Source organism: Sciurus carolinensis, chromosome 17 (genome assembly GCF_902686445.1).
Source record: "Sciurus carolinensis chromosome 17, mSciCar1.2, whole genome shotgun sequence".
NCBI lineage: Eukaryota > Metazoa > Chordata > Mammalia > Rodentia > Sciuridae > Sciurus > Sciurus carolinensis.
In genome coordinates this window covers 22,161,558-22,180,370 of record NC_062229.1, presented here as the reverse complement: position 1 = coordinate 22,180,370, position 18,813 = coordinate 22,161,558, and the positions used below count along the sequence as shown (strand labels likewise).

The 18,813-nt window shown below is 53.7% G+C and overlaps 3 protein-coding genes across 6 annotated transcripts; all 3 read right to left on the bottom strand.

The window, feature by feature from the left end:
- Positions 1–66: 66 nt before the first annotated feature.
- On the bottom strand, positions 67–3,307 carry Rex1bd (required for excision 1-B domain containing). Its single transcript, XM_047531580.1, has 5 exons — positions 3,174–3,307; positions 2,999–3,081; positions 2,416–2,620; positions 1,087–1,166; positions 67–300 (listed from the first exon to the last, which is right to left on the bottom strand). Exons 1-5 carry the CDS (start codon positions 3,273–3,275, stop codon positions 228–230), a joined length of 543 nt encoding a protein of 180 aa, XP_047387536.1. The 5' UTR covers positions 3,276–3,307; the 3' UTR covers positions 67–227.
- Positions 3,308–4,606: 1,299 nt separating this feature from the next.
- Uba52 (ubiquitin A-52 residue ribosomal protein fusion product 1) lies at positions 4,607–7,587 on the bottom strand. The gene is made up of 5 exons (XM_047530858.1): positions 7,485–7,587; positions 6,218–6,331; positions 5,902–5,988; positions 4,888–4,990; positions 4,607–4,804 (listed from the first exon to the last, which is right to left on the bottom strand). The coding sequence occupies exons 2-5, from the start codon at positions 6,318–6,320 to the stop codon at positions 4,711–4,713; spliced, it is 387 nt and encodes a 128-aa protein (XP_047386814.1). The 5' UTR covers positions 6,321–6,331; positions 7,485–7,587; the 3' UTR covers positions 4,607–4,710.
- A 1,089-nt stretch (positions 7,588–8,676) lies between these two features.
- Positions 8,677–18,347, bottom strand: Kxd1 (KxDL motif containing 1). Of its 4 annotated transcripts, none has more exons than XM_047530853.1 (5): positions 18,215–18,347; positions 13,970–14,091; positions 12,480–12,632; positions 10,736–10,782; positions 8,677–9,853 (listed from the first exon to the last, which is right to left on the bottom strand). In XM_047530853.1, the coding sequence occupies exons 2-5, from the start codon at positions 14,068–14,070 to the stop codon at positions 9,624–9,626; spliced, it is 531 nt and encodes a 176-aa protein (XP_047386809.1). In that variant the 5' UTR covers positions 14,071–14,091; positions 18,215–18,347; the 3' UTR covers positions 8,677–9,623. The 4 variants fall into 4 exon arrangements, with proteins under 4 accessions (XP_047386809.1, XP_047386810.1, XP_047386811.1 ...); XM_047530854.1 differs by having other exon boundaries at positions 18,180–18,305; XM_047530855.1 differs by lacking the exon at positions 18,215–18,347 and adding an exon at positions 17,421–17,441.
- Positions 18,348–18,813: the final 466 nt, after the last annotated feature.

Sequence of the window (18,813 nt, the reverse complement as noted above, 5' to 3'; positions counted from 1 at the left end):
CTGGCCTGGGGGACCCCTTCCCCAGACACCAGGGCCCCAGCACTGCAGGACACAGGGACAATAGAATGGTGGCAGAGGAATGGTTCTTTATTGTAGAGGCACGCTGAACTGGTGGAGGGTCCCAAGCCCCCTCGGGGCATGACCTCAGCCAGCTGGTGGTCAGGGCTAGGCTGGACGCCATTGGTCTCATTTCCCATCTCCCCTGGCACGTCCCCGGGGAGCCACCATCACTCTGCAGACTCCGCGTCAAACCTGAGGTCCTGGAGAACCTCGCTGATGGCCTCCATGGTTTTAATTACCCTACAAGAGCGGATGGGAACTATAAATAAAACCCAGATGGGGCGAATTAGCCGCCCTGCGCAACTAGCTTGGAGGGGGCTGTGGCGAGCCCTGGGCCCTGCTGCCCGCCGCCAGACTTCCAGGCAGCACTAGCCTGGGAAAGGGGTGGCTCCTTGGGTCAGAGTAGGCCATTGTGGGGGAGAGGCGAGCGTGCCATCAAGAGGTTATAGAGTGACAGCGTGGCAAATGTCGAGCATGAGTGCCTGTCTGGAGGCTGAGGACACTGAGCAGACATGCAGGACACGGTGGCACAAGCCCTCATTCTCAACAAGTGGGGAGGCTAAGGCAGGAAGATCGAAAGTTCAAGTTCAGCCTTGGCAAGTTCAGCCTTGGCAATTTAGGAGATCCTATCTCAAAACATAAGGCAATAAAAAGGGCTGGGATGTAGTGCAGTGATAAAGCTCCCGGGGCTGTTCCCTGGTCTCCCCCCCCCCCAATTGTCACCAGGCAGGTGACAGGGGGAGTGTGACTGTATCCAAGCTCTGAGTACAGGACCCGCATGTGCCCAGGCGTGTGGCTGTGTCCTGGCACTGCACAGCGTGCTTCTGATGTGAAGTCACACAGGGTTCCTCGGAATGTGTACATCTGGGGCCACCAGGTGAGGACACTGCTATAAATACCAAAGGTTGTGTGCAGGTCCAGAGGGACCAGATCTGACTGGGCCAGGCCGAGGAAACCAGGCTGGGGCGGGTGCCTGAGGGTGCAACCGAAAATGGCATGGCCAGCCCAGGGGGCAGCAGCGCTCACTTCATCTTCAGCTGCTGCATCTGTACAGGGTCCTCCTGCCCCGTCACTTCTGGTGTCCCCATCAGCTGCAGCAGAGCCACCTGGTGAGGAATGGGCAATGGTGAGGGTGTCACAGAAGGCAAAAACCACTCTGTCCTCCCCTACTACTTGAAAAAAAAGATTAAGCTATCAAGAAAGACAGTGCAGGGCTAGGGAGATAGCTCAGTCGGTAGAGTGCTTGCCTTGCAAGCACAAGGCCCTGGGTTCGATCCCCAGCACCGCAAAAAAAAAAAAAAAAAAAAAAAAAAAAAAAAAAAAGGAAAGAAAAAGAAAGACAGTGCAGCCGGGTGCGGTGATGCACACCTGTAATCCCGGTGGCTCCGGAGACTGAGCCAGGAGGATCGTGAGTTCAAAAGTTCAAAGCCAGCCTCGCAACTCGATGAGGCCCTCAGTAAAATACAAAAAAAAAAAAAAAAAAAAAAAAAAAAAAAAAAAAAAAAAAGAAAAGAAAAGGCCGTGGATGTGGCTCAGTGGTTAAGCACCCCTGGGTGCAATTCCCCAGTTAAAAAAAAAAAAAAAAAAAAAAAGTGTAGGGTGGAGTCACGAGGGGCGGCGCTCTGTGTGGGAAATCTCTCCTGAGTCAAAGCAGAGCTTGAAATGGACATGGTCGCGTGTGGGCGTGGCTTGAGAGAAACCTTTAGGTTTCAACCAGATTGGTCATAGGGGTGCGGTGGGGTGGGGGGCACCATAGTCCCAGGAGCATAACAGAGATTATAATCCTTGAGTGGAAGTAGGTCGAAAATTCCGGCTGAATTGGGGCCTTGGAGGGGGACTTCTTGTGCAAAATGCAATGTGGGCGTGGCTACACGTGGATGTAGCCCCCTCTTGGCCAGGATTGGCTGCAAACGTGTAGGTGGGGCCCTAGAAGGAGCTGGTAGAGGTAGGGACCCAGCGAGTGACCCGATCTAGGGATACTGGGGTGGGTGTGGCCTGGGAATCCCTTGTCAGAAGGCAGGTGGTTGAGAGTGGAGCCTGAGGCAATGGAACAGCCAGAGGGGGTGGGGCGTTGTCAGGGCTGTGTTCAAACTTCCAGGAATAGCGTTTAGGCGGGGCTGGAATAAAGTGGCCACGTCCTGAACTACGACCAAAACTTGGAATAAAATTGGAGTTGGACATGGGGCAAAGCCTGAGAACCCTCAAGCGAAGACTTAAGGAGTATCGAAGTGTGGTAGGAAGGGGTAAGGCCTGGGGCTCCCAGAAATGAGTGGGGCAGTGGGACCCTAAGGGGTGGTAACGAGCGGATCAGGCCCGCGACTGACACACCGCGTGGGAAAGGGGTCGTGGTCTCACCGTGGCTAGACGCGTCTGCTCCAGCTGCTGCAGGCTGCGCACGTGGCCCGCGAGCAGTGGCTGCCCACGAGGTCCGGCCAGCTCTGCTTCCACCGCCAGCACCTCCCGCGAGGCGGCAGCGAAGGCCTGGGTTACTTCGTGCACTGTGTTCCGGTAGCTAGAGAAGTCGTAGTGCGGGCCGCTACGCAGGTACTGGCGGTGGCCTCTGCGGCAGGTGAGGATCCTGAGTCCGCGCTCCCAGGCTCTTAGGTCACGCACTAGCACCAACCACCCGAAGGGCCCGCAGGGGGCGTACCCGAACCCCAGAGACTGGACGACCGACTGTTAAGACGCTTCCTGACTCTAGCAAGGAGAGCCCGAAACAGGCCCGCCTCTGCGCTTAGAAAACCGGTACTGTTCTCCCGGTCCCTAAGAGTGAAAGCTAGGAACTGACCCCTCTGCAAACTACGTCCCACTTCTAATAGGGCAGCCTCGCGGGGACCCAGCTCCGCCTTCGGGCACTCCCGCCACTGACATACCCTCACCCGAATTGGGATGGTGACTGAACCCTGCGCCCACAGCGCGGCCCCACGCCCGCACTCACTCCTCCAGTTTGCGGAAGCCCTGCGCGCGTTCATCCTGCAGCTGGTGGATGCGCTGCACCAGCGTCCGAATCGGGGCGTCTCTCTGAGGGGCGAGGGGCAAGTCTGGGGCATGAAGCAGGCGCCCTGGACCAGCACCACCGCCCCACGCCTGTCTCCGTTCGAGCCCCGACTCACCCAGGGCCACACCGGCTCCTCGAGTGCCGGAGCTCCGGTAGCAACCGCAACATCAATCACCGCGGGAACGGCGTTCTCCGCTGCCGCCCCAGTAGTGATCATGACTGCGCAGTCGGAGCCACGCCGAGACAGGCCGCTCCACTGCGCCTGGCGCCCCCTGCAGGTCCGGAGGTCAGTGGACTCCGAACATGGGACCGGGCGGGGCCGGAGACACCCAAGCTTGTTCCATCCTTTCCCTTGTTCCTGCCCAGCGCCCGCCTTGTTTGTCCTTACTGGAACACCATACTCTAAATACGGCAATGATGTTAGCTCAGGTTTTTTCGGGTATTCTTGTCCTGTAACATCCCGGCCCCTCTGAGATAAGATTTACTGGCAGATACTGTGGGAAGTGTCCACAAAGTGAGCTGAGTAGGTGTCCTGTGCAAAGGCCCCGAGGTGGGAGCCTTGGGCAAAAACAGGGGTGGCGGGACATTTTAAATGCTGAGGTCGTTTTGGAACTTTGCAGAGGGACAAATGGTCCAGGTGTGGCAGTCCACACCTGTGATCCCACTACTCTAGAGGCTGAAGCAGCAGGATCACAAATTTGAGGCTAGCCTCAGCAACTTAGTGAGGCTGATACTCCAAATAATAAAATAGGTCTGGGGATCTGGTGGCTGTGATTGTGCTTCTTCCTCCAGAGCCATACCAGATGGTGATGACCTATGTCAGGGAGGGGCAGCTGACAAGCTGGCAACTGGGCTAGTTGAGGCATGGGGTGACTAAGACCATAGTCTTTAGATGACCATTTCATGAGATGGAGTCATTGGTATGTCTGACTTATAACCTACATAGAATCCCAACCAAAATTTACAGTAGGCTGGGGATGTAGCTCAGTGGCAAAGAACTTGCCTGGCGTGGATGAGGCCCTGAATTCCATCCCCAGCAAAACAAAATAAACTTTGAAGATGGATGTCACTAGTCTCACATGGTCTAAAAATTTTCACTCAAAACTGAGAAGCATTGGTGTTGAGGTTGTGTTCAGTGGTAGAGCACTTGCCTAGCATGTGTGAAGCACAAGGTTCAATTCTCAGCACCACATAAAAATAAATAAAAGTCTATCAACAGAAAAAATATTAAAAAAAAGAAAAAAATCTGAGAAGCATTTACTATCAGTTGGGGTAAACCCACCCATCTTTCTACCCTCCACACCTGGACACCTCTAAATGTCGAACTAGATCCCAATGACACAGCAGACCCTGGTCCCCACCATGTCCTAATTTCCACATTAGAAGCACAGGTCTAGCAGAGCCAGAACTGAAACCTGCTTGTGCTTCGGCCATGACAAGCCTGCCACACGTGCAGGACAGGAACTGCCACGTCTCTTACAGAATCCAGAAGGGAGATGGACCACTCTTCAGCCACCTCCCTAGACAAAACAGTCACATGGACACCAATTACTGCTCCAGTCAATGTAAGGGAAACTTTATTGAGGTCCCAAGGCCATACATGGGGCTTGGGCAGGAGGCCACCCTTTGGGGAAAGGAGCCAGTGAGGGGCTTTATTTGACCTTCTTCTTAGGGCGGAGGTTGTTGGTGTGGCCACACTTCTTCTTGCGGCAATTGACAGCACGGGGGTGCAGGCGGGCATAACACCTGTGTAAGGGACAGGAGTGACTGATGAGGGGCCACCACAACCCCTATTCCCACCACCCCACCAAGCATCTGAGTACACGTACTTGCGACAGATCATCTTGTCACAGTTGTACTTCTGGGCAAGCTGGCGCAGGGAAGGCTCAATGATGCCACCTCGCAGGCGAAGCACCAAGTGCAGGGTGGACTCTGCAGGAGACAGAGGACAGCAACTGAGCCCAGTTCTAGCACCTCAGTCACTGGGCAAGGCTTTCCAGTACTGTGCAGACTGGTGCTTCTCATGTACGCAATGAGAACTCCAAGCAGGACCCCAAGTGTCCTCCCTATGTGCAGACAGACACAAGGGGCTGGGCCCAACCTGCCCCACAGAAACTCCATCTGAGCATTTACTACCAGTTCTCAGTAAATCAGCCACCAGTCACCATGTTTAAAAGTTGTAACTACCATAGTGACAACCCACTGATTTTCTTTAGAAAAAAATTTCCTGGGCTGGGGAGATAGCTCAGTTGGTAGAGTGCTTGCCTCACAAGCACTAAGGCCCTGAGTTCAATCCCCAGCACCGCAAAAAAAAAAAAAAAAAAAAGTCACTTTTTTTTTTGGGGGGGGGGATGCTGGGGAGATTCTAGGGGCCTCCCGCATGCCAACCATGTGCTCTAAAACTGAGCAACACCCCCAGTCCCAGTCCCTCCTTCTTCTGCATAGGAATCCAAGGCCTCCTGCCTCCTGCATGCTAGACAAGTGCTCTACCATGGAACGACTAAACACAATCCCCACGATCCCAGTCCTGAGTCATTTTCTTTCATTTTCAGTGATGGAATCCAGGGACACTCAACCACTGAGCTACCCCAGCCCTCCCGCCCTTTTTAATGTAGTTTTTATTTTGAGCTATGGCTTTAAGTTGCCCAGGCTAGCCTAGAGCTTCAACACGCCTGCCTCAACCTCTGGATCTGGAGTAGCTGAGATTAGAAGTGTGCACTTCTATACCGGACCCTGATCCTCATCTAAGAACTGCCTCCCCCTGTAGTGCCAGTGAGTCCACCAATGCTGTGTCCAGGGACCTAGGGCTCATGGTGCCTGGTCTAGCAACCCCACTCCAGTACCTTTCTGGATGTTGTAATCTGAGAGAGTGCGGCCATCCTCCAGCTGTTTGCCGGCAAAAATCAGACGCTGCTGGTCAGGTGGGATGCCTGGAAGAAGGAAGCAAGCTCAATTACTGAAATGATCAAACACTTCCCTAGCAGGCACTCCTTGCAGGGGTGCTCTATTACCAATCCCAATCTCCCAAAAGGACAACCGAGTTAAAGACAAAGCTTTCTTTTCAAGGGATCACAGGGGAAACGCTGGCAAACTTTCAGTCTGTCCAAATCCAGCACCTATCCCACAGGACACAGCCCCTACTGACCCAGTCCAACTCACCCTCCTTGTCTTGAATTTTGGCTTTGACATTCTCGATGGTGTCACTGGGCTCGACCTCGAGGGTGATGGTCTTGCCCGTCAGGGTCTTCACAAAGATCTGCATCTCTGCGTCTGCTGGAGAGTAGGACAGACTGGTGAGCAAAGCAAGCCTGACAGGCCACCTGTGCCTGCACTGACCACAATTTCAGGCCTATGCCTTGCCCCTGCCTTCCATCTACCCTGGCCTTTCTGGGCTCGTCTTCTCACTCTGGTCTGCAGCCTAAACATGCCCTGTACCAAGGGACCACGTCTTTCACTCTACCCCTGGATGCCGTGCCCTCCCCCAGGTAAAGGGGCTATTACCCAAGCCTTGAACATGCTAGGGGAAGTGCTCTCTACCACTTATCTACACTCCCAGGCCTGCAGGAGTGCACTTCAAGTTGGGCACAGGAAGTATCCCCTTCAAGGTTTGTTGATGGAATAACAAGTACCACAGGGGACTACCTTGCCAGGCCTATCTTCCCTGAAGATGGTGTCATCCTTCCCTGCTTCAGCAAGTTCCTGGTCTGTCCTACAGTTTTCCCGTGCTACGTACATGAGAATTCCATCTCAGTAGCCAACCCTCCAACAGGACACACACCCCTTCTTTCTTAACTCCAAGTTGGAAACAACAACACTCCTGGTCTCCTTCTTAGGCCCAAACTCCTCAGATCCCACGTCCCTGCCTCTGCTCCAACCCATAAGCAATAATGACTAGGACTAGGGGTGCAGTTCAGTAGCAGACGACTTGTCTAACAAGCGGGAGGCCCCGGGTTCCATCCCCAGCACCGCCAAAAACAAGCGCTACCACTTATTATCTGCCAACCACGTGCCAGGTATTTAAGTAACAATTCACTTAAGAAGCTGAAGAAACAGTCTAGAAAGCTAAGTCTACAGACGTAGAAAACGAGGCAGGTACAAGCACCGAACTTGAGAAAGGTAACACTTTCCAAAGGCCTGGCGCAGAACCTGGCAGCGCGGAGGCCCAACGCTGACTACCGCCTCCCTGCCAACTCGGAGCCGTCCAGGAGGCCCCATTCCCGCCTCGAGGGATCGCTCGGGCCCTTCCTCAAAGCCGCGTTCGCCATCGGGAGCCCAGTCCCCGCTCGGAACCTCGGCTCACGCGCCCGCTCGCCACCCGGAGACTGGCTCGCCCGGACGGGCTCTGGACCTCCCTCACCGCCTCCTGGAACCTCGCCCACTGCCCGCAAGCCGCCCCGCGCCAACCCGCACGACCTCCGCCACCAACCCGCTCGGGAGCCTCGTTGAAGAGAAAGAGGGCGGCGGAACCGGAAACCGCCGATTCGCCGCCGAGAGCGCCTGCGCACCGAACACGCCGCGCGTCTGCGTCACAATCCGCGTTTCGCATCGGGCGCCGCCCCAGGCCCCGCCCCAACGCCATGTTGGGTACTGGCGAACGAAGCCGCGGCGCTTGTGGGCGAGCATCACCCACCCTCTTCCGGGTGCGGCCCCGCCCTCCGAGTCACGTGACGAGGCCGCGCCTCTCCAGGTGTTTCGACTGTCTCCGGGTCCCTGACGTTCGCTGGCACTTATCCGACCTCGGAAATACTTGTTGAACCCAGCAGAAACTTTTCTGCTAAAGCAAAGGCATCCCGCAGAGAGCCTGCGGGTTCAGGGTGCAGGGGTCGAAACGGTGAAGGTAGTAGGCTCAGGAGCCGGATGCAGGAGACCCCTGGGAGCCACCGTGGACACTGAACACCCGGAACCGGTTGCTGGAAACCTCTCTCTGGCCGCTGTGCACGGATGGAGGGCAGAGTCTACGGGAGCAGGGAAAGCACAGGTGCGACTAATGCCTTCGCCAGGAAAAGGTAGTAGGGTCTGGCGAAAAGTGCCCGGTGAATCCCAGGGTATTTTGGACGTGGGACCAAAATTTACGGATGGTTGAAACACCGGACCAGGAAAAAGAAGGGAAGACTGAGAAGTTACCCGTGAGTTTGGCAACGTGCTTCGTTCCTCCTTGGACTTTTCTAGTGCCTACTATGTATCACGCAGAGGCAGAGAAGTCTTCATGCCTGGGAATATGCCTCATTTGGGGGACGGGGTGTTGCTGTTTGATGCCCAGGCAAATCTCACAACTGCTGGGCTCAAGCTAGCCTCCTGCCTCAGCCTCTACCACACCTGGCAGATTCCTTTAACGTAAATTCTAAGAGCTCCGAATGTGAGCCGACTGGGAAAGTCTACCGGGGAATGGGATCCAGTCTGGCTGCCCCAGTTCCCTCTGACACTGAGAATCTAGAGGTGTTATTCAAGGAGGAAGGGGAAGTGTTGCCAGCAGTACCCACAGAACGTGAGAACCGGGTGGTTGCGAACCTGGGTTGTTATGACTGCCACCACAGGGAGACTTCCAACAAGAATAACCCCATGTTTCTTTTTTTGTGGTACTAAGGGTTTAACTGGGGATAGCCCTAGCATGAGCTACATTCCCAGCTTTTTTTTTTTTTTTTTTTTTAAAGACAAGTCTCACAAAGTTGCTGAGGCTGGCCTGGAACTTGCAATCCTCCTGCCTCAATCTCCCAAACTGCCGGGATTGCAGGCGTGCACCGCCAAGCCTGGTGGTCAGTCCCATCCTTTCTAACTTGTCAGCAGGCCCTGACAGAAGGCCCATGCCCTACATCCAGCACTTGTCCACTTTCTCAGCTGCTACACCCAAGGATAGAAGGAAGCCAGTGTAGATGTGCTTTTCCCTTTTTAGCAACGGAGTCTTTTTATTGATAACTTCCCAACAGCATCTGTAAACATCGGGTACAAAAATATTCCATTAAACTCTGTTTTCCAAGGTGGCCTGGCTTGCTCCAGGAAACGCCAGATGCCTACTGGGCCTGAGGGCCACATCTCTGTTCAAACCCAGGCCTCATCAGGCCCAGAGCTGAGTGACCATTCAGCCTCCATCTCAAATTTCCTATCTGTCTCAGAAACCTCCTGGAGATACCGACCGGACAAAGTACTCAATACCTTAGTCTGAGGAAGGGGCAGGGAAACCAGGATTAGTGGGGGCAGGGCTGGAAGGATGACGTGATGATGCTTGTCCACTTCCAGGAGGTCCTGGCCAGGGGATGGGTGACATCTGGGTCTGGTCACCTTTTAAATATTGTTCAGAGCAGACCTGAGGCCCAGCTCTGGAAAACGTCCCTCGTGCCCAGCCCTACCACTCCAGCTGGGATGGGTGTGCCCTGGCCTGAAGTTAGGTTCTGAGCGGGGAAGGAGCAGGAAATCAGAGACCCCAGGAATTCCACAGCCCTCAGGAGGGAGCCCCGGATGACAGCACAGGGTGGCAAAGGTGAAGATGGTGAGGCGGGGTTACCCACTGCCACCTCAGACACCTGGGGAGGGCCACCACTGCCCGAGACCTCTGGGTGCCTGAGCAGGACTACTCTCCTGGCCTCCCCTCGTCGTCGGTCTGGCTGTGGCCGTTGACAGTGGGAGAGCCAGGCCGCGTGTGGGACAGGTCCTCGAAGCCAGGGCTGAGGGAGGGCGAGACGGTGTCAGGGCTGGTGTCACATGAGCCTGTGCTCTGCTCCGAGGTGGCAATGGTGGTTGTGACGCTGAGCGGGATGGGGTCCTCATCTTCATCCTCCAGGAGGGAGGCCTCTGGGATGTCTGGGGAAGGAGGTCCAGGAGTTGGGTCTGTTGCCTTGTCAGGCCCTCAGGTGGGGGACTTACTGTGTGTGACACCTGACAGGTCCCCACCCCATGGGGCATAACTTAGCCCATTTCACTGAGGAGGAGACCAGGGCCCAGGCAAGCGAGGGGTATCCATTCAACATGAAGGGACGTAAGGACACAGCCTGAGCCTCCTGGGTTGGGCTGGGGTGAGCCTGGCTCTGTCCTTCCCCACCCGCACTATGTGACCTGGGCCAGGCACCTCTCCACCTGCCCTCACTGCACGGCAAACTAGGAGTTCATGCCTGTACTGGTCAGCAGCTTTGGGACGGAGAGTTATTGGCCCATTAAGCAGATGGGGTAAACCAAGGCTCAGGAAGGGGAAGCCCTCTGAGGTGCAGGCGACACAGAACGGTGGCCCAGAGTCACTTGAGCTGTGTTGTTAGACAGATGTGAACTTGATTCTCTCCACTGCCCTCTTCAGTGGCACTTCCTCCAACAAGCAATCATGCTGCTTCTCTGGGCATCAGTTTCCCCGTCTGTAATCAGGACACTCATCGTCCCCACCTCACAGGTGGTTTGGGGCACAGCTTGGCTCATGGGACTATGTGGATACACACCCGGACAAGAAGATTGTCACTGTCCTTTTCCATATTCTCTTGTGTAAGCTCCCCCACGGAAGGGACCCAGGTCCCTGCACCTGTTCTGCAGGCTGCTGAATGCACCCTGCCAGGCCCTGCCTCTGCCCCCTCTCCAGGTCTCTGGACCCTTCACCCACCAGGGCCTGGGCTCAAGGTCAGCCCTGAGTGACCTTCAGGAAGCCACCCCCAGACAGAGGGTACTGGCATGCTGGGGCACACTAGCCTGGGTGACACTTACGGCTGAAGGCCTCCGGGTGCTGCCTGGCCAGTTTCCCCTTCAGGGTCCTGCAGGGAAGGGAAGGCACAGGGGCTGAACCTGCTGATCAGACGCTGGGCCTGGCTGGCCCTGGCTCACCACGCCTCCCTCCCGCTGCCCCATGCTCAGCCCAGCAAGGCTGGGAACATCTGGGCAGAGGTCCACACTGGGGCTTGGTCCCTGAGACAGAGGGGCCTCTCCCTGCAGCATCCCCTTCCATTAGCCTCCTCTACCTTTGGACAACCCATGAGAGTGTGTCCCTGCCTGTCCTCAGCAAGTGCTCCTCAGGATACCTCTTCCCAGCCTTGTCCCTCCTTTGTGGGCCGAGGCTCATGTCAGGGGAGGTGAGAAGTGGGGGTGAGGACTGCAGCATCTGCAGTCCGAACGCTGGTTCTGGCACTCGCTGAACTGAGCGAGGCTTAGGGACTTTCCTTCTTTCTCCTCCAGTGCTGCGGCTGATTTGCAGAGAACGGGGCTGGGGGAGCTGCTGCCCAGAGCAGTTATGGCTCACTGCAGCCAGCCAGCTGTCCTCTAAGTACCACCCCTGTCGCTGGTGCCAACCCAGGTGGCAGCCCCTCTCTCCTCCTTGTGTGACGGACACACAGCCTTGGTTATCAACTCTCAAGATTCCCGCTCCCCCCACTCCAAATCATGTGGCCAGTAAGCCTGGTAGGAAGCCCCAGAAACTGTTCTGTTATAAAGCATAAGGAGTCAGGTGTCCGTTACACACCTGTAGCCCCAGCTACTAAGGAAGTTGAAGCAGACGGATCATCCAGGAGTTCAAGGTCAGCCTGGGTAACATAGTGAGACCCCCAACTCAAAAAAAAGGTGAGATTTAGCCAGCCCAGCTCATGGTTTTGGCCTAGAGTTTGCTCAATAAAACATGTTTTCCTCAATCTTTGGCACCTGCTCCCCGTGCTGCCAGCAGGTGCAGCTGTCCCTTGGGACATAGGAAGCCACAGAGTCTTATGTAAATACGACTGTGTTACTGGCTGGCTCTGGGCCCAGGTGCACTGGCTGAGGCTGTGAAAGGCGGTCTTGATGGCATGAGTGGCTCAGGTGCCCCCTGGAGAGGTGATCTGCCCCGGGACTTGGGCATCATCTTCTCTTGTCCTTTCAGAAACCAGGTTGGGAAGGATCTACAAAAACAAGCAATTCTATCTGCCTCTTTTTCTTTATCTGCGGTGTGAGGGATGGAACCAGGGCCGCATGCAAGCTAGGCAAGGGCTCTACCACTGAACCAGGTCCCAGCCTCGAGAACGTCAAGGCTCTGTCGCAGAGCTCAGATCTTCTTGGGACACTTAAGCACACAACAAAGTCTCTTAAAGGGAACTAGCACAATGGCACATGCCGGTAACCCCATCTACTTGGGAAGTTGGGGTCAGAGGGTGGCAAATTGGGGGCCAGCTGGGGCAGCTTAGCAAGACACAATCTCAATATGAGATTAAAAAGGGCTGGGGCTGGGCAGTGGCTCATGCCGTAACCCCAGTGACTCAGGAGGCTGAGGCAGGAGGATTCCAAGTTTGACATCAACCTCAGCAATTCAGTGAGGCCCTATCTCAAAATTAAAAAGGGCTGGCTGGGTGTATAGCTCAGTAGTAAAGCACCCTAGGTTCAGACTCCAGGACCAAACAGCAACACAATAAAAAACAGACACAAACAACAACAACAACAACAACAAAAAACCCAGAACTTCCTGGTTCCTGTGTTAAGTGGAGCCACACACCTGATCCTGCGGAAGATGCTGTCCAAGTCCCGCTTCATCTCCACCAGTGTCCTTGTGTGGTGCAGGAAGCGCTCACTCATCTGCTGCAGGCGGGCGCTGGACAGGTTGTTGAAATTCAGCAGCATCTCATTGGTCTTCTCAAAGCGGTCCAGCCTGACGCAGAGAAAGGGCACAAGCTCTTCTGCCCGCCTCCAGGGCCCTCGTCGCCTGACCATGCTAAGTCCTTACTGGCTTCACGACCTTTGCATGTGCTGGTTCCTTGGCCTGCACAGTTAAAACTACTGTTCAAGCCACCAGAAACTCCTATTCAGCCTCCAGAGTTCTACTCGTGTGTCTTCAGTATGGTATGGATCCTAAAGGTCCCCTGAAGGGCATGTGCTAAAAGCCTGGCCACCAGACTGGAGCTGCTGGGAAGTGGTGAATGCTTAGAAGGCAGGCCTAATGAAGGAAGTGAGGTCACTGGGGGAATGCCCTCCAAGGGGACACTGGGACCCTCGCACCTTCCTGTCTTTTTGCTACTTGGCCACCATGAAGGCAACAGGCCTACTCTCCTGTGCTCTGCCACCACGATACACTGTGCTGCCATAGGCCAAAGCAACATGGCAAGGGAACCGTGGGCTGAAACATCTAAGCCAAAATAAACCTTTCCTCCTTTACGTTGTTTATCTCAGGTATTTTGTCACAGTGATGGAAAGCTAACGCTTTCTCATTCTCTCCCTTAAGCAGACTCGCTGTTCCCCCTTAGACTCCACCAACCCCAGGTTGTTCCTCTGGCCCTGACTCCATGGGGCCAGAAGTGCCAGTCTCTGCTTCTGTCCACCCTCAGTCTGGGAGTTCCCAAAGGCCAGGTGTGAATATGCCCTGAAGAACTAGAAGTGAGATGGGTATTGCTGAGACCCTTCACCCGGCACCCCAGGCACAGAGGGAACAACGGAGGGAAATGAGGTCTGTGCTGGGTCATAAATGCAGCGTGGGAAAAGCCTTGGGTTAAGGGCTCAAAAAGAAGCCACAGCTGGTGCGGTGGCGCATGCCTGTAATAGCAGGCCTAGGCAGGAGGGTCACAAGTTCAAGGTCAGCCTCAGCAACTTAGCAAGGCTCTAACCAATTTAGTGAGACCCTACCTTTAAAAAAAAAAAGGGGGGGGGGATGGGGATGTGGCTCAGCGGTGGAGTGCCCCTGGGTTCAATCCCCAGTTACCAAAAGGAAAAAAAAAGTACAAAACCAAAACTCCTATGGTCCCTCCAACTCCCCCCACACAGGCCTCAGTACGGGAGTCCCTACAGTCCCTGCCAAGCCATTCACAGCTGCGAGACCTTCTGCAGTCCTGCTTCCTGTGCCAAGGTCTCGCCTCCAGGCCACAGAAGAATTCACTTAGGAGCCAGCAGGCAGATTTGCTCACTTCCTTCATTTTATCACCAGTGTGGCCTGGGGTAGGGACTGGCCAGCAAGTGAATTCCTTCCCACGCCTGGGCCCCGCAGCCACCACTCACATGTTCTTCTGGGCCAGGATGATGGCATTGACATCATCCGTGTTCACCATGCTCAGGATTCTGCTGCAGAAGACCCTTGAGGCCGAGTCTGGGGGGTCCATCTCTTCCTCCTCCTCCACGGCCTGCAATAGGTAGGAAAACACAATCTATGGCCTGGGCCGGCACCAGGGGCGGAACTCATGGGTAGGGTACTGACTCAACCACTGCCCCCCAGTGGGGATATGAGTCTGTGACTCAGTCATGTCACTGGAGCCTCAGGGTGGTCATCCCAGAATTTGGGGTTGTTGGGAACCAAAAGGGGTCATATTTGTAAGTGGCACACAAGCACATTAGAACCCTACCACTCCCCCACCTTCAGGGCACCTGCTGTTCATTTGTTCAGCCTTCTTCCTCCTCCTTCCTGTCCCCACTAGCAGAATATCCATGTCTGCCTCCCCAAATCACCACCTCCAAGTGTCTCTTCAGCGGTCTCTGATGACAACCCAACTTAGGTCACTCTGTTCTTTCTTGCAGTACTGAAGATGGACCCCAGGGCCTCGCACATGCTAGGCAAGAGCTCTACCACTGAGCTACATCCCAAATGCTTTTGATTTTGAAACTTACTAAGTTGCCCAAGTTGGCCTCAAATTTGCGATCCTCCAGCCTCAGCCTCCCATATCACTGGGATCACATGTGTGTCCCCACACCTGCCTTGGGTCACTCTTACATTTCACTGCTTCAGTAGTTCACCCTTCGTGAAATTATCTTAGTTCCACGCTGACCCGTTTGCCTGTGCCCCCCCACCCCCGCCGCAATACCAACATCAGCTCCAAGAGAGGGTTGTCTGTCTCAACCAGGCCCAGAACCTGGCAAGGGATTGTCAGAACTTTGTTTTGGACAGGCAAACAAAATTTTTGAAACTCAGCTCTGATGCTAGACTTTTACGAGCAAATTAAAGCCAAGAATTTCAGGCACTCACAGCCAGGTTGTGGGCCACAGAAACCCAGATGGCGTTGCAGTTCCCAGCTTGCCTGGAGCGCAGATGACCATCCCCACCCCAGAAGGTGTGGGCTTTCCAGACCATGTAGGAATGGGGCACAGAACTGACCTTTCTGAGGGATTTAGGAAAAATCTAGAACTTTGAAATAGCTTGGCTCTTTGGACCACACATTCACAGACCAACAGAGCCAGGTGTGGTGGTGCACGCCTGTAATATCAGCTACTAGGGAGGCTGGGGCAGGAGGATCCCAAGTTGGAGGCCAGCTTTGGGAATTTGGTGAAACCCTTTCTAAAAACACTTTTTTTTTTTTTTTTTAAATGTTCTATGAATGTAGCTCAGTGGTAGAGTGCCCCTGGGTTCAATCCTCATTCCCATAATAAAGAAAGAAAGAAAGAAAACTACACCCCAGCACCCAAAAAAAAAAAAAAGAAAAAAGAAAACAACAACAGAAAGGTCTACTCCTTTTTTTTTTTTAGTTGTCGATGGACACAGTGCCTTTATTTTATTTATTTATGTGTGGTGCTGAGAATTGAACCCAGTGCCTCACATGTGCTAGGCAAGTGCTCTACCTCTGAGCCACAGCCCCAGTCTAACTTCTGATTGGCTGAGTCACACAGAGGGGCTACGGGTATGACTCAATGGTAGAGTGCTGGCCTAGCACACAGAAGGCTTCAGACCCTATCCCCACAACCTCAAAAAAAAAGATTCATGCACAGGATCAGCAAAGTGTCTGAGTAGCTTTACCTTTCCTCCCATTTATGACGAATGTGTGGTGCTAGAGATGGAATACAGGGCCTTACACATGCTAGGGAAATCCTCTACCACTACAAACCATCCCTTTTTATTTTGAGACAGGATCTCACTAAATTGCCAGGTTGATCTCAAACCTGCAATCCTCAGGTCTCTGCCTCCTGGGCCTCTGGGATCACAGGCTGAGCTACCACGTCTGGCTACCTTTCAATTTACTGAGCATTTAGTATAGCCTGACTAAGACACCAAGCTCAAGTGCTGGGAAGCGTTATGATCCTTACATATACATGAGAAAACTGAGGCTCAGAGAGACTGAGGAACTGGGCCATGGTCACACAACCAGTGAACCTGAGTCCTAACTCAAATGCCCAGTCTGCAGGTTCCACAAGGGTGTGAATCTGAACAGGAATTCAGTATCCACCTGCTACAAGAAGGCTGCCTCTTTAAAAAAAAAAAAAAAAAAAAATTATTTTATTTCTTTGTGGTGCTGAGGATGGAACCCAGTGCCTCACACATGCTAGGCAAGTGCTCTACCACTGAGCTACAGCCCCAGCCCAGAAGGCTGCCTCTTAAAGCAGCTGATTTTGGCCTGACTTTGGATATTTTTATGGGAAAAAATGTTAATAGGGTCTTTTTTCCTCTGTGAAATTTCCTCACTTCCAAATGTTAGCGACAAATACTTTTTTCCCCCCCAAAAAACATCATGCAATCCAAGAACATTTATCTGTTCCTTGAATCTGGCTAGCAATGTGCAGCCCCTGCTTACCTTCTAGAGGGCTGGGGATATAGCTCAGGGTAGGGTGCCTGCCTAGCATGACCAAGGCCCTGGGTTCCATTCCCAGTACCACTAAATAAATAAATTAATTTTAAAAAATATGCTCTGGCTGGGGTTGTGGCTCAGTGGTAGAGCGCTTGCCTCGTATGTGTGAGGCACTGGGTTCAATTCTCAGCACCACACATAAATAAATGAATAAAACAAAGGTCTATCAACATAAAAATAAATAAATAAATAAGCTGCCACACCAGATGCAAGCTCCCTCCCCCAACTGTTTTTGGGCTTTTACTATGTGTCAGGCAAGGTCACCACAGCTGCCACACTTCCAGAAGCATGATCACGTATAAAGAGCAAACTTGGGCTTAAAGAGCACTCGTTTGGGGACAGGACCACAACTAGCACCTGTCAGGCACAGGATTTCCACGTCCAAAGATATGGTTCTGCTTCAAAACAGGTGGTGGTGCTTCAAAAAGCATGGGCGCGGTGGCACATGCTTGTGATCCCACATACCTGGGAGGCTGAGGCAGGAGGATAGCAAATTCCAGGCCAGCCTGAGCAACTGAGCAAGATCCTTTCTCAAAATAAAAAATAAAAAGGGCTGGGTATGTAGCTCAGGGGTTGTGTGGCCCTGGGTTTAGTCCCCAGTTCAGCTTTTTCCTGTCTCTCTGGCTCCCAGATGGGAGAAAGGGGTTTATGGCAACCTCCTCACACCCAGCTGCTTCTTCCAGGAAGCCTTCCTGGACTAACTGCTACTACGAAGCAGAACGGATCCAGCAAGGACTCGGCTCTACTCCAAATACATTATGGGAGAAACACGCACATAGGGAGGCTGTGTTATTTCACCTGAGTCTCCGAAAATACGACTCAAGACCTGAGCCCTATCTTAGGCCTAAAACCAAAAGTGATAAAAAAAAAAAAAAGCTCCAGCATGTCGCCAGTACACACACCAGTAGTCGCTTCTGCTCCAGAGGCTGAGACAGGAGGATTGCTTGAGCCCAGGAATTCGAGGCCAGCTTGGGAAACACAAGGAGAACCCATTTCTTTAATTAAAAAAAAAAACAAAACAAAAAAAAAAACAAAAAAAAACAGAGCTCTGAGCAGGCTGTTTCTCCAACGGGAATGCAGAGTCCCGAGATAGGGACCGGGAATCATCTTTTTTAACAAGTCTCCCAGGTGTTTCCGACAATATGAACGATCACTTGGATTTAGTTCTTCATTTGATTAAACATTTCAATGAATTCTAAATCACCACTACGAGGCGGATACTATCATCTCCGAGGGAAGCTAAGGCTCAGTGGTCCAAGGTCACACGCAAGGCAGAGAGACACCACGGTTCCAACCCAGGTCATTTCGATTTAACTCGGCTTCCCAAGCTCACAAAAATACCCCAAGTGGGGCGGGGCTCCACTATGCACTCAAGCCCCGCCCCCAACAAAGAGGGGAAACCGAGGCACCAGCAGGGCAACGCGCGGCTTCGTATGACACCGCACGATTTGGACGCGGGCCCCAACTCCCACGCCCGGGATCCGAATCCAGCTCCGGCCCGTGGCACTAACCGCGCATCCACTGCGCAGCTGGGGAAACTGAGGCCTGTGCGCAGCAGGAGTGCCCAGATGTGGCCAGCGGCGCGCCCCACCCCACGGCAGCCCGGGTGCCGCGCCCGACCCGGCCCGGCTCCCCCGCGGCCCCGGGGTCCCCAGCCCCACCCCAAACTCAGCCCCGGCGTCGGTGGCGGCGGCACCTGCACATCTGGCAGCCTTGCTCGCGCTTCCGGGATGGTGCTTTCGCCGCCTCAACGTCACCACGCACCGTGCGTGCGAGCGCGCGTGGCGGCGTCGTATTCTGGGACCGACTTGCGCGCGTGGAGGCGCGGCCGGAAGTGGTGAGACTGATACGTATTTTGTGGTCGCTGGTGCGTCACAGTGAATAGCCAATCAAACAGTCCCTTTTGCGCATGCTCAGTTGTTCAAAGCCCGAGCTCCAAAGCAGTCCGGAAAAAGGAAAACCGAAAGACGTTCCATTATGTAGATGGTAAGACTGAGGCCCAAGAGTTGCAGACAGTGCCTCTAAGGTCTTAAATGCTTCAGTGACCTGAAACCGAATCAGACCCAGGTGTTCTGCTTCCCAGGCTGGAAATCAGACTCTTCGGGTTCATAAATCCCTCTTCCTGGGGCTGGGGTTGTGGCTCAGTAGCAGAGCACTTGCCTAGCTTGTGTGAGGCACTGGGTTTGGTTCTCAGCACCACACATAAGTAAATGAATAAAAAATAAAGATCTGTCAACATTTAAGATTTAAAAAATAAATAAATCTCTGCTCCGCTTTTGGCGACTGGCCAGAGTT

Bases quoted from the DNA above. Each gene is read 5' to 3' on its own strand.
- Rex1bd (XM_047531580.1), bottom strand. From the start codon at position 3,275: ATGATCACTACTGGGGCGGCAGCGGAGAACGCCGTTCCCGCGGTGATT. The intron at 3,082-3,173 runs GTGAGTCGGGGC...CTCGCCCCTCAG, and splicing joins AGGAGCCGGTGTGGCCCTGG to AGAGACGCCCCGATTCGGAC. The intron at 2,621-2,998 runs GTGAGTGCGGGC...CACCTGCCGCAG, and splicing joins GGCTTCCGCAAACTGGAGGA to AGGCCACCGCCAGTACCTGC.
- Uba52 (XM_047530858.1), bottom strand. From the start codon at position 6,320: ATGCAGATCTTTGTGAAGACCCTGACGGGCAAGACCATCACCCTCGAG. The intron at 5,989-6,217 runs GTGAGTTGGACT...TCCTTCTTCCAG, and splicing joins CAAAATTCAAGACAAGGAGG to GCATCCCACCTGACCAGCAG. The intron at 4,991-5,901 runs GTACTGGAGTGG...TGTCTCCTGCAG, and splicing joins AGATTACAACATCCAGAAAG to AGTCCACCCTGCACTTGGTG.
- Kxd1 (XM_047530853.1), bottom strand. From the start codon at position 14,070: ATGGACCCCCCAGACTCGGCCTCAAGGGTCTTCTGCAGCAGAATCCTG. The intron at 12,633-13,969 runs GTGAGTGGTGGC...TCTCTGCGTCAG, and splicing joins ATCCTGGCCCAGAAGAACAT to GCTGGACCGCTTTGAGAAGA. The intron at 10,783-12,479 runs GTGTGTGGCTCC...CCTTCCCTGCAG, and splicing joins AGCATCTTCCGCAGGATCAG to GACCCTGAAGGGGAAACTGG.